Consider the following 18,431-nt stretch of genomic DNA (forward strand, 5'->3'; position numbering starts at 1 on the left):
GGCTGAGAGGCTGAGATCCCTTCCCCTGAGCTCAGCTCACTCAACTCATACCTACAGGTATATGGACATAGATAAAGGAGCTGAACTGTTCACTGTTTGAGGGGCAAGAGGTGCTGATATTTTAACCCTCTTCCTTTCTCAGCCAGCTAACTTCCACTATCCACCCATTCAGTCATCAGTTCCTGTAGGAAGCCTTTCCTCCCCTCTGCTTTCCACCAGCCTAGACTCCCCCTCCACAATTCAACAAATAAAAGTAAAAGATGCTTCTTCATTACTTGCTTAGTTCTTAAACGTGCTAGATAGATATTTGTGAATGAATCACCAACTAGTATGTTTCCTCACTGAGGATAAGTAACATATATCACTCATCTTTGTAGCTTTAGCTCCATGCAAGCACAGATTAGCTGCCCAATTAATGTATTTGTTTGACCAATACTTATTATACATATTATATACACATCCAGCTCCTAACATCTCCTCAGGAGTCAATATATTAACTACGTGGCTAAATTAATTTGTATATCAATAGAAAATGCTAGGGATAGTGAAAGAGCTCTTTCAGTCTAATCAGTACATTTTAAATATAAGAGAGATGTTCATTTTGAAGACATTACTTCACTTTTGCTATGTAGCTCCTAAAATTTTGACTTGAGGCAGGGGAGGAGCAGGGAGGCCACTCTGCTAGCCACCACCCTCTGGTTCAGATCTGCATCGAGCTCCTCCTCAAGCTGTAACATGGGGGGAAAGGAGGGACAGGAAAACTTTGTGCCAAAGGGCCTACAGGGCATCATCCCTCAGGCTAACTGGGTTTCTATACACCCTTATCATTCACAGTGCTCTAAACTGTTTTAATTTTATTTCACAATTGTGAGTCTGAATTTTTAATTATTGTTAATATTTTTAAATAAATAGAACAAATAAAAAGGCAGTAATAGGAGAAAGTATTTACAAATACTTTGCCGAAAAAAAAGATCTACTTACCTAAAAAATGCCAGTATCCAGAATATAAACTGAACTCTCAAAACTCACCAGAGAAAATGAACATTTAGAAAATGGGCAAAAAACATGAGTAGACATTTCACCAGAGATAATATGCAGATGTCACGTAAGCACATTAAATTATGTTTAACATCATTAACCATTAGCAAAATGAACATTAAAACAACAATGAGATATCAATACATACCTACCAAAGTGGCTAATATTGAAAAAACTAAATAACAAAACTCAGAGGCTGAGAGGGGAGAGGGGAGAGGGTAGCAGGAAGAAATGGTGGACTAATGGATACCAAACTACTCTATCTATCCTAAGCAAATCATTGTGTAGTACATGCATGTATTGAAACAACACACTGCACCACACAAAAATAAATACAAATAAAAATTTTTTAAAAATCCAACCTCAATGCTGGGGAGGTTATGGAGAATTGGATCACTCACTTATTGATGATCAGACTGTAAAATGATACAGCCATTCTGAAAAGCAGTTTTGGGGCTGGCCTGTGGCTCACTCGGGACAGTGTGGTGCTGATAACACCAAGGCCACGGGTTCGGATCCCACATAGGGATGGCCGGTTAGTTCACTGGTTGAGCGTGGTGCTGACAACACTGAAAAGCAGTTTGGCTGTTTCTTATAAAACTAAACTTGCAACTACCCTATGACCCAGCAATCGTACTCCTATTATTTTTTTCCAGAGCAAATTTTTTTAAAAAAAGTTACTCATACAAAAACCCATACTGTGGAGTATACTTACATTCATAAAGCAAATATATTTCACAGGGCCTAGTTCCCTGTAGTTTCAGGTTTAGCCTAACCTTTTGAAATTACATATAGAAATGTTAACCTTGCAAAAGACAGGAAACTTTCCCCAGGCTAAAGTCTCTGTTGTAAGATAAGTAATTGTAACACAGCAAAGTTGCTGGCTCAAGCACAGACAAGTTACTTGACTGATATGCAAAGATACTGGGAAATTGTGCAGGGAAAGAGAATGTTTGCTAAGATCAAGATTTGTTGGTGGATCAACTTAACCTTTTGCAAATTGCATTATGGAATGTCACTTTGCTTGTTTCATTGTGACCAGCCTATATTGTTAAACTATAACCCCCCATGTTCTCTTCCTGTAACTTCCTGGTCTGGAGAATAAATGCAGGAAGAGAACCCCAGTTCGTGGTTCATTTCCAAAGGAAGGAATGCCTCTCTCTTGAGGGTTCCAGGAAATTAACCCCTTTGGGGTCTCTCACTGCTGGGAAGAAATGGGCTTTGAGTAATCCTTTTGCAGCTCCATCACCCAGGGGAAGAGAGGTGATAAATCCGTGTGAGGCAAAGCAACACCATACATAAATGTTCATAGCAACTTTAATTATAGCAACCGAAAATGGAAACAAATGACATTTTTGATTAAGTGAACAATTAAACAGTGTGGTACATCCATACCTTACAAAACCACTCAGCAATAACAAAAATAACAAATTTTGAAATGCATAACAATTTGAATGAAATTATGCTGAGTGAAATACGTCAATCACAAAAAATACAGATTTTATAATTCCATCTATATCACACTCTTCGAATGACAAATTTATGGAAATAGAGAAGATATTCCTAATAGCAAAGGATTAGGGCCAGAGTGACTGTGGTGGGCAGAAAGGGTGTGGATATGGTTATAACGGAACCACAGCACATAACATTGAGAGAGAACCATTGGGTGTCTTCACTATGCCCGTGGAGAGAATATAAAAAATTAACTCAGAATTAACTTAATTCTGAAACAATGTGAAAATTAATTTTGTAACTGGCCAGTAAAGGCTGAGGAAGGGAGGGGACCCAGACTCCTTCGGTTGGGACTGTGGGTCACGCAAGAGGGAAAGACCTTCAATGGAGCCCTAAAAGTTTCCTGGTCAGCGTCAAGGCAGGAGGTCATACCTGGTTACTTCTGGGTCCTGGATGTGGCCCTCCCACACACACCCTGACCCAGTGCTGGCCCTTCTGAACGGTATGATGCTCTTGCCCAGGGCAGACTTGCCCCTCATGAATTACCCCTTCACACATGCAAATGGGATGTGGGGTCACCCAGCCAGGATCAGAGTGGTGGCCTGGCCTAAACTGGCCTACCCTGAACTGCCTTGTTACCTTTGGGTCCCTCCAGGAAAATGGTCAGTCACTGGATGAGGGCTGAACCAGTGTCTGCAGCATTGAAAGAGGTTCTCACTATGGGTTATTTTGAGACCAGAGCCACAGAAAGTATGAATACAACAGGAGAACATCTGTCTCTCTTGAGGGTCTCCAGCCAAGTGAGCTAGGTAGGGGGGTGTCTCTGAAAGGTGAGTGCCTGGTTTCCAGGGTTCCAAGTTCTGTTGGGGCCTATTGTCAAGGAATGAGGTAAGTTCCTGGAGTTCACAGTCCTGGACTTTCTCCTCAAACAAAACCTCCTCAAAGTCTCCTCTGAGCTGCTCACTGCTAACTGCTCACCCTCCGCCCCCATGCCATGTCCACAACTGTAACGCAGTTACAGTATCACAGCTTACATAACAGTTCCCAGGTAAGGCCTGGGTGCTGCCAGTGCCCCAGACCTGAAGAGACAGAGCTGAGTTCTGACCTGGCTTCTGCTTCTTATCAGTCCTTTGTTTGGTGATGCCCAAACCCAATGTCAAAGACAGACTACAGAATCTTTGCTAGTTTCAACCAAGGAGAAATTGTTTCCACAGGGGACTGACTGTTATTTTTTTTTTAAATCCAATGAAAGGAAATGAAATGAGAACCCTATAAGTTCTATAGTAAGAGAAAAATGTCTACTGTGTTTAACACCACGCTGTCACTCTCCACCAGAGCAAAAGGGTTGCTTAGTAAATATTTAATATATGTATTTATTTAACAAATGTTCACTGAGTGTACAACACTGTTTTGGGTGTTAGATACAGAGTAGAAGAAAACACATAAGTATGTGGTCAGGCAGTTTCATGGAGTGAAAACCTACACATAAGTAAATAAATAAATTTGTTTCCTATACATGTAACTAGTGCTGAGCCCGTGGCGCACTCGGTAGCGTGCTGCGCTAGCAGCGCGGCGACGCTCCCGCCGCGGGTTCGGATCCTATATAAGAATGACCGGTGCACTCCCTGGCTGAGCGCCGGTCACGAAAAAAAAAAAAAAAAAAAAGAAAGTATATCAGAGTAGAAAGAAAAGTGGAATATGGAAAACCTATTTCAGATAATTTTTATCAAATCAATGAATACTGAAAGACTCACACATGAACACAAGAGGGCTGAGGTTCTCCAGCATCACAACTCTGCATAGTTTTTCCTGGGATGTGTCCAGCAGGGCCCACTTTTCTGTGTAAAGTCCGGAGCCACATCCTCAAGGTAACCAATTCCTAAAAATACTGGAACATTCTGGTTCAGCCGGTGTCATCCTCAACAATGCCCACAGGTGATGGTCGAGACGGCAGCACTGGGCAAGGGCAGCTGTATTTATACAAAGCTCAACCCTGTGTGAGGTCCAGTCAAATATTTCTCTGGGCTGACTTGGCGTATGACTTTCAGATTCATCCCCAGAAACGTGCACACTCTGAATACATAGTGACCTCATTATAGAGGAATATCACATGAAGGGTGGTGTGACATAACCTGCATTTTACAATAAAATGTTAATTCCAAGAACAGACTGGTGATTATAAAATGTGTACTTGGGAATTTATAAATAAACTCTGCTCCCACCAATTTTAATTTAACGTACAAAGTAACCATAGAGAAGCATTATGCTTCATCTTTCTCCTTGACTATGACCATGAGCAAATTATGTTCCAATATGAACATCACAATTCTCACCCGTGAAATGATTTAGTAACCTATTAACTGTGTTTAGTGATTTAAATAAGCTAATAGATAATGTGATTCTTGTACAGCAAAAACTCAGTAAGTGAAAGCCACAGGTATACAATGAATTAACATGTTGGAGAACAATGACGCAAGGCACCACTCTGCATGAGTGATCAGGCTTTATGCAGAACTTGAGGTCCGCAGTTGCTCCCTCTGTCATCTCAACACAGATCAGGCGTTTATTACCAGATATTAGGACAGACAGGTTTAGCTTCAGAAGCCAGTGGTTCCTGGGACAGATATACTGAAGGTCCCAGCCTTACCCTTTGTTCAAGATAAAGTCTCCCTGTCCCTCCTATTTTCTGTGGGATGGCGCAGCTTCAATAATCATTGGCTGTCCTATAAGGGCATACTGTCTCTGTGCTCCTAGAGTCACAGAAGCCTCTGGGTAGGTTTAGATCCTTCTAAATCAGCCACAGTTCCTAAATTTTAGTCTACCTACGGTAGTCCTCCTCAATGCACAACCACAACTCAGTAAGCGATGCTTTCTATATTTTGCTTACAGATTCTCAACAAAGAAGCGTAAAGATACGTTAGTTATTTTTTGGAGTTTTCAAGAAAAGTGTAAGAAAACAAATTAAAATCAGAAAAAGTCCCCTTCCCGTCCTTCAGGCCCAATCCTCCAGCAGCGCTTCCTCTCCCTCCCGCCCTTCACCTGCTCATCCTCACCCAGCACCTGCCACCTGGACCGAGGGACTTGGGACACCTGGGACCCAAAGAGCCCCTGAGCTCACCCATCTCCCCCACCTGTGTGCGTCATGTGCCCGCACTCACTGCGGCCACAGCTCAGGGACGAGGAGTCATGTTCCCTCCAAGGCCACGGTCAGCGAGGGGAACACAAGGTCTCAAGGCCCCTCTGTGGACCCAGCCTTCGTGGAGTCTTAAGCGAGTGAGTGCAGGCGTGGGAAAGGAGATGATTTCCCATTGCCTGGAACCCACAGTCATCACAGAGACGCCAGGTCATAGAGCCGGTGGAGCCTTAGATACCTCCTGCACACACTGAGAAGGGTCCGTCCACGTGGAGATGCCTTCTTGTCCCCAGAAATGAGATGTCGATTCTGGGGAGAAGCAAGTCCCTGCTCCCCTGGGAACGCGCTGTCTAGCCTTACCTCCATCTGTTTTAAGGAAAATGTCCGGGAGAAGACACATCAAAGTTCCCGCCTCAGCAGTCAGAGTAGTAGACAGGAGCCTTTTCCTCCTCAGGAGGGACACGAAGACTCCCCGGTGAGTCGCGATGGAAAAGAAGCTCCGACCTCACTGCGGAGGAGTGCCTTCGTCTGTGGGCAAGCCACGCATGCGCGCCACGCGGCTTAGAAAATACGCATGCGGACATCCGCCGCAGCCTCCGGGAGGCTGCAGCGGACTCACAGAGCTCACTGTTTAGCGGTTGCGGCGCCCCCTGCTGGATATTCTGCGCAATCGCTGAAATTCCCAAGGCCAAAGTCTTCCGGCTTACGTGACTGGAAACATGTGGGCGTCCCAACAATCCTATTCAATTATGCCTAAATGACAGCACCTGCTTCAAGTTTCCTTAGAACACAGGAGATGTAAATTCAGAAGAAAGGGTCCACTTCTTCCTTCTTCCTGTAGGACATAGATAAGTACAGTGCTTCTTGAACTATTATCCTCTTTGATAAATCACTAAATAGATTTTATCACAGTCACAAACATCTGTAGGAGAAGATAAAAGTGGATGGTCTTCTGACTCATCACTAGGGAATCACTACCTAGAGTTATGTCCAAGGAATCAGTAGCTCTCTGAAGCAATCGAATACAAATGGTGTGCCTTAGAGCTTGAGAGGAAATACACATGTACTTTTCTCTCACTTAACAAGTACCCCCCCCCAAAATCAAGATATAAAAAAGAAAGTGACAGACATTCCAATCCATGAAGCAACCTGAATTCATATTGTTCTATCAGTAACAAGGGCATTTCAAAAGTTCAAGAAAAAAGGAATTAAAAAATAATACAAATCAGTCCATGAACTCTTTGAAGACCCCTTGGTACATATGAAATTTAAATATTTTGTACACCTTGAACTTTTAAAAAAATTTCCAATGAAGAACACGATCTTTGTATCTTAAATAAATAATGGTATAATTTATATTTCCCTTTATCTTTTTAAAATATTCAGGGAGTATTTGCTATCTAATGCATGCAAACTGTTCCTCTGCATACTATTGTCACAAATTTTGTGTTAGCCTAAAGTTAGCTTCTGCAACAGATTAATCTAAAAGTGTCAGTTGTTTGAACATCATACAAAACTTATTTCTGCATATAACACCTCAACATAGGCTTTCAAATACTGAGTGACTCTGCTTGTTGATTTTTCTCCAAACAGAGATTCTAGGAGCCAGGTACCTTTGACTGGTGGATTTGCCATTGTCAACATGTGTCTTCAAATCTGGCTATGGTGATTGGGCTTATTCCATTCAGTTGTAAGGGGAAAATGTATGGATCCTCATATAAGATGTTTTCACAGGCCAGGCCTGTACTAGGCAAAGGTCAATTTCACCCACAGTTACTTGGCCAGGACTCATTTCTGTTGCCATATCTCAGAACAAACAGGCTGGAAAAGGAGTCTAACTCTGGCACTGGTGGGGAAAAAAAGTTTGGTGAATAAGACCACTTGGTCTTTACGTTTGTTTTTACATATGTTTTAAGCACCAAACAATTTTCTTGCTTGCATACTTATTATGCAAGAAAAATGTGACTCAAAATCTGATTTCACAAATCAAACCTAGAAAATATGTCTGAGGGAAGAAAGGAGGAAGATTAATCTACAAAGTTCATGACATCATTGACCCTTTGAAAGTATAATTTTTGTTGAGTCCCAAGAGCATAGATTGAAATTGGAAAATAGCCAAGACTACAGTTATCTCAAAAGCAGAAAATACTTAATAGATTTAAGGATATTCAGATATGGATTGACACTGGTTTCAACACTCAGTCACCATAAGAGATACTCACACATCCAGGATGGTCTATATTGTTCTGCACTCAGCATGCCCAGAGGCTGGCAGGGGACTCCCTCCTTCAGGGACTTTTTGCACACCTTACTATCCTGTAATTTATATGAGATCTGTTTAGTGGACATACAGATTATAAGGTATAGTTTCAAATAAATTAATTTTTAAAAAATAGAAAGGTGACTAAAAAGTGTTGCCAAAAGTAAGTAATAGCTGAAGTGAATTCTGATTATTCAGTCATTGTGTGATCAAGACAAGGGCCAATGTATTGCTTGTACTGTAAGTAGGAAATCTACTTCTAGCAACATGCTGGCTGTTGAAACAACAACTGTATAATCAGATCTAAAAAAAAAAAATCATCAAACAAAATTATGCAGATGATTATTTGTGTTTTGAAATGTATGAATTTTCTTACATTACTTTTTCATTGCACAATGCTCAGCTGGCCCAACTTAAAGATATGTGAAACATTTTTCACTTTCGAATGTGCAAAAGACAGCTGATTTTTTCTATAATGACAATGGTCATTAGGAATATTCTACGAAACTGCTGTAAAATAAAATAAAAATAAATATGAACTGTTTCTTCAAAATAAAATTGATGTTTTAACATGAAGTAAAAAAAAGTAGATTTTCAAAAGAATTACCTATGCAGTGATTTTTGGATATTTGGAAATATTCCCTTCATCACATGAACTTCTTGACAGAAATGATGTTAATAATAAAGCTCTCATATTTACTCATGTAAAAAGAAACTAGTAAATTGAAATTTGTAACCAGTATCTACAATTTGCTAAATGAATAATTTCAATAAGCTTTGAATATATTCTAAAATAACAAAAGACAATGTCTTGTTAATTGAATGGAAGAAATGTTTATCAAAAGAAAACTGGAAAAATGGCCGTTTTTCAACAACAGAAAACCTTGCACAAATAGTGGCCAGGATTATTAATTACTATCATATGAGAATTAAAACAGCCACCACAACATTTCTCCATTTTGTCCCCACATGTCCCACATGGAAGACAGACTCAGGTCGGTCACTGTTGAGGCTCTTTGCGATGTTGATATTGAGAAAGCTAAGGAGTCCCTTTCCTCAACCTGACTCCCCTCTTCTCTCACAGCCACAGGCATCACCACGTCTCATGGTCTCTGCCTGCAGAGCAGATCCTGGACCAAACCCCTTCTCTCCATCTCCACCTTCACTGCTCCCCTGGTCCAGCCATCCCCATCCTCAGTTTCAAGTCACTGTTAGGGTTGGCTGTATCTCTAATTACAGACAAAGCCTAAAAAGATGTTTTTAAATATTTCATGAGAATTATTTAAAAACCTACCAAATTAAGAAAATTAAGTGTATTTCCAAGATTCAGTTAATAAAAATTCTGTGAAGTAATTTGGTTGTATCACCAGACCAGGTTCTCGGACTCCAAGTGTAACAGAAATTGACACAAGGTCAATGAGTCTGAGCAAGCAAGGCTTAGAGCTTGTGCCTGGGCACAAGGGAAACAGTGCGGAAGGGAGGGTCCTTCATCTGGCTCCTTGAGAGGAAGGTCATGGAGAACATTAAAGGGGCTTAGGCTGGAAAGGGGTTATGGCAAGGCATGCAGAGGTGGGGATTTCCTGCCACTGGTGCACTTGAAGATCATGCTTCTTCGTGCATCACATGTCTCATTAGCCTGTTAAATCTCCACCCCGGGCATGATTTTTAGTATTATAATGAAAGAAAAAGTCCGCAAAAGGTCAGCACTAGAGTCCCTCTTGGCACAGGCCAGTTTGGTCCAGTTCCCACAGTGGGTCTTCTCCTTTTGGTCAACATCCTGCTTCATATTCCTGCAAGATACCACTGAAAAGATAAACGGCTTAGCCTTCCCCTTATCTGGGTATGGGTTAGATTCCTGTGGTTGGAAAAGTATTTATCTCAGCCCTCTGTCATCAAGGGTGAGGGTGCCTGAGTCCAGGCCCTATTCTTTCTCATCCCTCCCCTGAGAGATTTTATCCTCCTTAATCTTAAGGAGAAAGGGGCTGGAAGTTTCATTCTTTTGAAGCGACTTCCTGCTGTGCGTGGATGTTAGCCCTGCCTATAGTTTTGAGGCATAAAAATCTCTTATTGACTGCTTTGGGGAACTGTAAGGACCTGGAGCCTCTTGTGAGGGTATGGGTTGGAATCCTTGCACCATCGTCATTTTGACATGGAACTGTTATAGCCTGGAAGATATAAACTTTACTAACAGATTAAAAAGACAAGGCTAGATCTAATAACAGGTGTACCATAGTTTTTTCTGAAACATAATTTTCTCTCTCCAACTTTCCCATTTTTACCAAAGATATTCATAACAAGACTAATTTATTTGCAAAATCAGTTTGGTTTCTGGCCACACTGTTTGCCTAAAGTGCAGCGGAATAATGATTTCTCATATAGGCTCTTTTTAAATTGGCTTTGCTGGGCACTTCCATAAGGAATATCAGATTAGATCTTTAAAAGCCTCCCAGGCCTTATGAAGCCAAGTAAAGGATCTGACTCCTCTCTGATTACCAATATGTGTTGGGTGAATTTCTCTCTTCTGGAGGCCCCCAAAATAACAAGGTTCTAGCCCATCAGAAAGTTATACCTTTTACCTACCACAAGGCCAGGAACCCCTGAATCATGTAGACAAAGGTATCAGGCCAGGCTTTACAAGGGGCTATTTACTGGATCCATAAAATGTCAACCTCAATTCCTCAAAGCAGTCTGGATGTATCTGGAAATATGATACTTCAAAGCCTCGGGAAATGACCCGTGTTTCCAGTTCTGTCCTGTCACAAGAACAGAGTCTTCTTGAACTTATGCAAATAACTACACTGTCAGAAAATAAGAACATTCATGAACAGTTTCAAAATCCTAGAGAGATCAAGTATGGAGAGAAAAGTAAATGTTTCAGTTTTGCTCACAAACACATACTTTACCAAGGTGTTATAGCTTAAAAAGATTTCTAAAATCTGGAAAACATTAAAAGAACAAGCAATGTTTCAAATAATGAAACTGCAAAACCCCATAATTCTTAATCAGTTGATTCAGTTTTATGTAAATAACTTTTGTTCTGTTTGATTTTGGTTAGCATCTTCACAGATGTTGGCAAGGCCAGGAATCTTCCTTTTTAAGAAAGGCAGCAATGGCCTTCAAGCACACCAGTGCACAATTCATAAATAAACGTGACCAAATAAAGCATGGTGAAGATGAAAGGATTTGTAATACTAAAATGAATCTATACCTTCTTTTCAGATCCAATGATAATACACAGCATTTGCAGTTTATAAATGAGTAAAGACAGTTTGATATTATCTTCAAAACTGTACTTTAGCATATTGTAGTGCCCAAGATGTACTCATTGGCTTATTGAAAGACCATCCTTATGACATAAGGACAATCAGACCAAAAGTGTATTGTGCTGTGCGGTATAGAGAACACAGGGCTAAGAATCAAGGGACTGTGTACTGGGGCTATTTCTGCCAAAAACGAGACATATGACCTTGGACAAGTCACCTAGCTCCCACTATAACTAGGCCTTCCCTGGAAAATGTATGCATAGGTCCACAGCATCTCAAAGTACCTCTATGTTGCTTGAACCTGAATATGTTTTTTTGGGCAAAGCCCTCATGAATGGGATTAACCCTCATAAGAGAAGCCTGAGAGAGCTTCATTGTCCCTTCAGCCATGTGAGGACACAGTGAAAAGTCAGCCATCTATAAACCAGAAAATGAGCCCTCGCCAGACACCAAAACTGCAGGAGCCTTGATCTTGGACTTAGCCTCCAGAACTGTGAGAAATAAATTTCCGTTATTTATAAGCCACCCTGTTTGTGGTATTTTGTTATAGCAACCTGAGTGAACTAAGACATATGAGTAAGACATATCAGAATTAATAGGAAGATGCAGGAGGAAAAACTTGATCAAACATCAAAGCAGAGTTGAAATGCATGGCATCTTCAGAAACGGTGGCTGATCAGTGCACAGACTGCTCTGGTGAAAAGCGGTGCACTAGGAACTTGCTAGTAAAGATGCCTCATCAAAATGCAGGTGGAAGCTTGGTTTTATTTAAAAATTGGTGGGCTCAAGCCAAGATCTCCAAGGAATAAAAGGAAGTAGGTAATATCTGGGCCCCAGGGGGAAAGAAGAGAAAATTGAAGAAAGTTTATCTGTGACAGGTCGAGCAGGTGGAGTTGAAAGGAGGTATCTAGAAGGCCCAGGAGGGTGTAGGGACGTGCCGGAGGGGAAAGGGCTGTGGTTCAGCCTCTTCCTCTTTTTGCCCCTACCCCACCCTTTGTGATGAGGCCACAGCTCTGTGATGCAGGCCTGGGGACTAGTCCCCCAGGGACTCCCAGGGCTTAGTTGCCTGAGAGCAACAGTGCAATTCAGAAGATGGAGAATCTTCTCTCCCCTCTGAATAGCGTTATTGCCACTTGGCTGAGCCCTGGCATCACTTCCTGGATATCGGATATCATCTTTGCCTTCCTGGGTGGGTTGGGGTTCTTTTTCCTGATACTCCCCTGTTTCCTGAATGATCCATCTGTATCATCGCCTAGGAAAAAGGGGAGCATGAGGAAGGTAAGCAGCCTTCTGCCCAGACCCAACAGAAAGTGATTCTCTCTTTTCTTCCTATTGCTATTTCTGCTTTTCCAAATCAACTAGAGAGACTCCTATGATGGGAGATCTCAGGAAAGAATAGAACAGCGTCCCTCTAGGGACAGATGGGGCAGGGGTAAGAGCAGGCACTAGGATTTCTATCTGAAGCGCTCAGACCAGCTGTGCAGCTGAGCTGGAGGGGCCAGGGCAAGGTCAAAGGCTGAGACTCAGTGGCCAAACACAGGATTGCTGAGAGAGCTGAGGTCACTGTGGGAGGACAGGCCCTGAGCACTGGCGCATCAGTCCCTGCCTGTGGCAAGCATCTTGGGCCAAGCCTTGCCTCCATGTCAGGCTCATCTTTCTGAGTCCCTGACAGTCTCCCATCAAAGGCTGGACGTGACTCCTACCCTACAGCTCAGGTGCACGTCTAGCCTGTGGGTTTCCAGAGCAGAGGAACTGAGGACATCCACAGTGGATCTCACTTAGAAAATCCCTCTCTGTGTTTTTCAAAGAAGGAAAACAGGAAATATTTTTATCCATTTTCAAAATGAGTTAAGCCAAGAGAAGAGCTCAGAGCTCCATCAGTCACATGTACCAAGTCGTGTTCTTCATGATCACTGAAGGCTTGTCAGTGGGGAGGAGAGTGATACTCGGGTCTCAGCCCCTCGTTCTTGTTCCTTCTTGTCTCTCAGCATCAGGTGGAGATGAAGAGAAGCAGGAGCCGGCAGAGGCGTGCTCTGAAAGGTGAGCTCTGTCCTTCTGCCGGATGACTTTGCCGGTCCCTGAGTGACAGGGGCCACATCTATGAGGATGTCGTTGCGGAGGTCCGAGAGGGAAGCTCCTGGGAAGGGGATGAGAACCTGGGGTACTGCTCAGATTCTGTACTGGGAATGAAGCCACAGCAGGCCAGGGAAGGGGTGTTGTCCAGCAGGGGTGGGGGATGGGGGTTGGGTAATGAGCCAATACTGCCTGGATGGAGGTGGGACCTCCTGGTCCCACTGTGGACATGCTGTTTAACTTTGCTATAGCTGATTCCTCTTTGGGATGACCCTGTCCTTCCTCCCCCAGAGGGCAGTGGTGAGGACCATGGGGTGCTGGATGTGGAAGTGCTTTGTAAATGACAAAGTGCTACACATCCGTGTACCTTGCTGTCCCTGCCCAGGATCACACAGCCTTGGACACTGTTGCTGGGACTCTATGGTCTAATTTCCCATGGTCTCTCATAAAGGGACATTCCACCCAGCCTCCTGTAAGATCCCCAGACCCCTCCCTTCACCATAACCCAGTCTCTTGATTTCAGCCTATAGAGATTGCCTGGAGAAACTGAGGGAGGTTCGGGGACTGATCTCGCTTCTGCGAAGGTGAGGAAATTTCCCCTTTTCTCTCATGTCCTCCTTCCTACTAGGGCCTGTCATGTGATTCCAGGGCCTGTGGCTGACCTGGGAGGGGAGTCCACAGAAGTGGACGGGATGTGACTAAAGCCCTGGGGAAGGGGTGGCAGGAGCTTTGTGAAGTCAGCATGTGGGCTGGGCAGGGTGATGACCGTGCCTGGCTCCTGGCCCATCTGCTCCTGGCTGCAGTGTGCACCTCCTGTCTCCTGCAGCTACCTGGAGGAGCTCCCTGATCCCCTGGTTAAGGTGCATAAACCAACACCTTCCAAAGACCATCAGCCACGCGGGGTGCATGTGGAAGATGCTGTTCCCGTCACTGAGTCCCCACTCACTGCCCCAGCTCCTCTGGCTGAGCGCCCTCTGTCTGTGGCCTCCATCCTGTCAGCAGAACCTCAAGAAGACCAGCCTGAGTGGAAGAGAATCACACCAGGCACTTCAGGCCTTGACCGTACCATGTCGTTCCTCTCCTTGTGGCAGGCGACTGCCAAGGCCTTGTTCCTCCCCACCTCCTCACATGGCCAATCCCATCAAGAGCATCTTTCCCACCACCCAGCAAAGGCCTTGTTCCAGGGAGACCCCACACACAGGGAAATAGAGGCTGGTGGCCCCTCTTTCATCAACCCCGATGTTCAAAAGCTGCTGGAGACACTAATCACCAAGAGGGCAGAACAGAAGATGTGGAAGGAAAACAAAAAGGTCAGGTCATTTCTCAAACAACAGAGCACAGGTGACCACCTGATTTCTCTGCGGAATATGACAAAGTCACTGGGTGATGAGCAGAACACCAGAACCCCACAATCCTTCTGGAGCCTGAAAGACAAACCGGAGCAGCTGCCCAGCCCTCAGGAGCTCTCTTATCCCAGGATCTCGGAGGACCATTTACAGCAGAAATGCAGCCAGTTCTTCTGGGGCCTTTCTTCTCTCCACAGTGAGTCCCTGATGGCTACTGCCTGGGTCTCTCGAAAGCCTTCCTCACGACCTTCTTCCTCAGTAACTGTTTTATTCAATAGAGTCTCCGATTTTTGTCCAGCTCAAGCTCAGGCTACAGTACCTTCTCATCTTTCCCAGGCCAAGCCCTTGCCCTGCCACGTGGCCCAACTCCAACTCCTGTCTCAAAACTGGCGCTCACCTCTGACTCAGGTCCAGACACAGGCCCATCCTCCATCCTCTCTCCCAAATCCATTACGTTATTCTCCACCTCTGACTAGGACCAATAGAACATCACGTCCTACATCCCAGAAGGAGTCACCGTCTTTCATCCGAACTAGCTATCAGCATCTGGAATGGCCCTCACAGAAGCGACTGAAACATACTAGGGATTTACCTTCTGTGTTCAGAGAATCTCAGGAAGGCTTCAGCCAACACTCTCCCAACCTTCCCCAGACCCACAAACTCGCCTCCATCCTTCCTGGGGATTCCACCAGCCCTTATCTCCAAGAGCCACTGCAGCCACAAGGCACGTTCATCAAAGATGAACACCCCTATGGTCTTGGGCAACTGACAAGGCCTCAAGGTGAATTCTCACCAATGACATGTCAGTGTCAGGCAAAAATCAAGCATGGGCCCTCCAAGCATTCTGGATTTGTGGATGAAAGCAGCCAGAATGCACAGAAGATGGAGTCCAGGAGCTCCGGAAGATTCTGTAGAAAGGGCCCAGGAAAGTTCAAACTAGAGAAAGACCCACGCAAGAATCCAGGCCAAGGTCAGGATAGCGTCTTAGAAGACCCATCCACGGATTCAGGAAGCACCTCAGTGAAGGTTGTGGAGGTCAATAAGGAGTCATCAGAAAGTGACTCGATGAGGCCCCAGGAGTGTGACTCAGGAAAGGACTTACTCAGGGCCGTAGACAAGCAGCATCTACAAGAAACACTGAAAGTCCACATGGGCAGGAAGTTGGGGGAGATCAATGAAGGCACAGTCCCTGGGAGTGTGTGTCAATCCAGGCTTGCTGCCAGCCATGCTTTTCCCAAGTCTGACACCCACACACAACCCAGAAATCCAGCTTCCTCAAAGGGTGATGTGTCCTGCGTGGACACTTCCCAGGACCTTTCCTTCCTCAGTCTGGACACTCAGAAGGCATTAGACACACATATTAGAAGGATTCTAGTGGAGAACAGGTGGAGTTCAGATCTCCAGGCCCCTGAACCCATAAATCTGAAGTTAAATGAGGTTCAACCCTTGTCTCTTCCACAGTCCACCTCTTCCTCCTCGACTACCAGGGAATTTGGGGCCAACTCAACAGCCGAGGTTGCCAATTTCTTGGGAGAACCTCCTCAGAAATATCCAGGACAGAAGGAGACAGCACAAACTTCAGTTTCCACTGTAAATAGTCCTCTCTCTAACCCCTCACCTGCGTGGAAGGAAGCCCAGAGGTCTGTGTACCAGACAGAGATCCCATCTGGTGACAAATGTGGGCACTCAGTGGCCCCTTTGACTGGACAGAACAGCAGGTGGCCTTCTCAGCCCCTCACATGCAATGTCGTGGGCACAACCTGGCACAGTGCAAATATGCTGGGGGCTGGGAGAGGCAGCCTAGAGCTGAGTCCTAGTCCAGCGATGTCCAGCAGTGAGCCAGAAGTAGAGAGCGTGAGCAGGGACACAGGAGACACGAGCCACAGCGCAGCAACGCAGCAGAGCAACGTCGGAGCCCAGTGTCCAAGGGCCGAAGAGACCAGAAAGGCAGCAGCGGCTGCGGAGGAGAAACCCCCTGCTTGGGGAGTCACGTTGGGAGCGGGTGTGATGGCAAATACCCAGACTGATAATGTCATTCGGAGGAGTTCAGGGTCTCTGGGGACTGGTAAAAGCGTGCCATCCTCTAGAATTCCCACTACTCAGACACCAGGAGAGCCACGCCTTACTGCACAGATTGCTGGTGAGTTTGAGCGCAGGGTGGAGGCCGAGTCAGAGAAGGGGACTCACAACTGCGTGACCAGTGTCCTCCTTCAAGACTCCGCCACTGGGGTGCTCCACGCTCCAGACATCTGGTCTTCTCAGGCATCTCTGTCTGGCTTCAAGAGCACGTCCAGCAGCGATACATTAGCCTCCCAAGGGCCACGTGATGTCTCATGGAGGGGATGGAGCAGCCAGGGGCAGGAGGAGCCTAGGAACCCCAGATTCCAGAACCTATTGGAGAAGCAGAGCAAGAGGCTTGGCCCTATTGACAGGAGCGAGGGCTGCAGGAGGCCCACACGAGGAGCACGTGAACACAGGGCTGCAGGGCTCAGCCAGCCTGCCCAGGACAGGGAATCGGTAGAGTCCTTAAGGAGCCAGTCCTCCCAGCTCCCACCAGAGAAGGTACAGGCATCTCCAGAAAGCCAATTCAGGCACAGGATCAGGCGCTTTCTGCAGTGTCTTAATCCCAATAAAAAAGGCAAAGGACAGGAAGATCCCCTGCAAAAGGGAAGGCCCACGTCAGCCACTGCCTGGAGCCAGGGACCAGATCCAACCAGATCATCTGTGGACAGCATGGCCGAAGCCCACGCAATCATTACAAGTATTGAGCAGATGCTGGTGGACAGACTGCAGGTTCGGCATGGACATGGTCCCTCCGAGATAAATTGGCATGAAGTGAACCTCCAGGCCCCAGTGGGAGGGCATTCCTGCTACCCCAGGGGTCCTTCGTACCCAGAGCAAAGAATAGAGATGAGAGATATGGCCTGCAATCGCCACGCCACCCCTGCAGGCCATAGCCATCCTGTCAAGAACAGGCAGATCAGAGACAGGGACAGCAATTGGGCCTCACCACCCAGGAAGCATGTGTCCCCAGCCAGTCCCTGCCAGCATAGGACAGAGGTGGTGACAGCCTCTGGCCGCCCCGTCCATCACCCCAGGCACTGTCTTCTTCGAAGAGGCATCTCATCTGGTCACCCAGATCATGCTTCTCACCCCTTTCCTAGTGGGAAAACTTTTCCCCCAGCGGAATCTCAGCACATGCAGAGAAAATCTATTCTCACCCAGGTGGGCATGTACTCTGTGTACTAATGGCTTCTCCCTACCAAGATATGCATTGTTTCTTAATATAACTTTTTCCTCCTCCAAGGTAGTGGCTCTGTCTGTGCCATGCGGGGCATAGGGAAGGGGTCAGCTCTTCCTGAGTGTGGCTTCTAGAGGGGACGGCAGGGCTGACCGCGGCCTTGCCGACCCACTCTCACCCCACAGTCCCTCCCTGCACCTCGTTGTCATGATGCAGCCATTACAGAAAGCCTTCAGCACTTGTCAGGATGAGCAGCCCTGTGAAAATCCCACTCAGATTGGGGCTCCCCATCTTCCCTGCTTCCCTCAACTCTGAAATTGGTGCGCTGTCGGGGACAGGTTGACAGAGGCCTTGGTGGCCAATTCCCCTTGCCTGGGAATGTCAGAGCCCAGTAAGCTCACTTGACACAAAGTGGGCTCGGGAAGTCTGGGGGGTCAGTGCCGGCCCTAAGTCCAGTGGGAGAAATGCACCCTTGGACCTCTCAGGTCACCCAGATCATGCCTCTCACGGGGACCGACCTGCCTGCTCGGGGCATCTCTCTCCCATGACGGTGGGGATGCAGGAGGTCCCTGCTGACCCCTCTCAGCTCAGCCCGGGGCCACGCTCACCCTGTGCACCCCTTCAG

General features: G+C 45.7%; 1 protein-coding gene across 1 annotated transcript; it reads left to right on the top strand.

The window, feature by feature from the left end:
* The first annotated feature begins 13,980 nt into the window (after positions 1 to 13,980).
* LOC134381038 (spermatogenesis-associated protein 31E1-like) lies at positions 13,981 to 17,814 on the top strand. Its single transcript, XM_063101126.1, has one exon. The coding sequence runs from the start codon at positions 13,981 to 13,983 to the stop codon at positions 17,812 to 17,814; it is 3,834 nt and encodes a 1,277-aa protein (XP_062957196.1).
* The last annotated feature ends 617 nt before the right edge of the window (positions 17,815 to 18,431 follow it).

The sequence above is a fragment of the Cynocephalus volans genome, chromosome 6 (assembly GCF_027409185.1).
Source record: "Cynocephalus volans isolate mCynVol1 chromosome 6, mCynVol1.pri, whole genome shotgun sequence".
In the NCBI taxonomy this organism is placed as follows: Eukaryota; Metazoa; Chordata; class Mammalia; order Dermoptera; family Cynocephalidae; genus Cynocephalus; species Cynocephalus volans.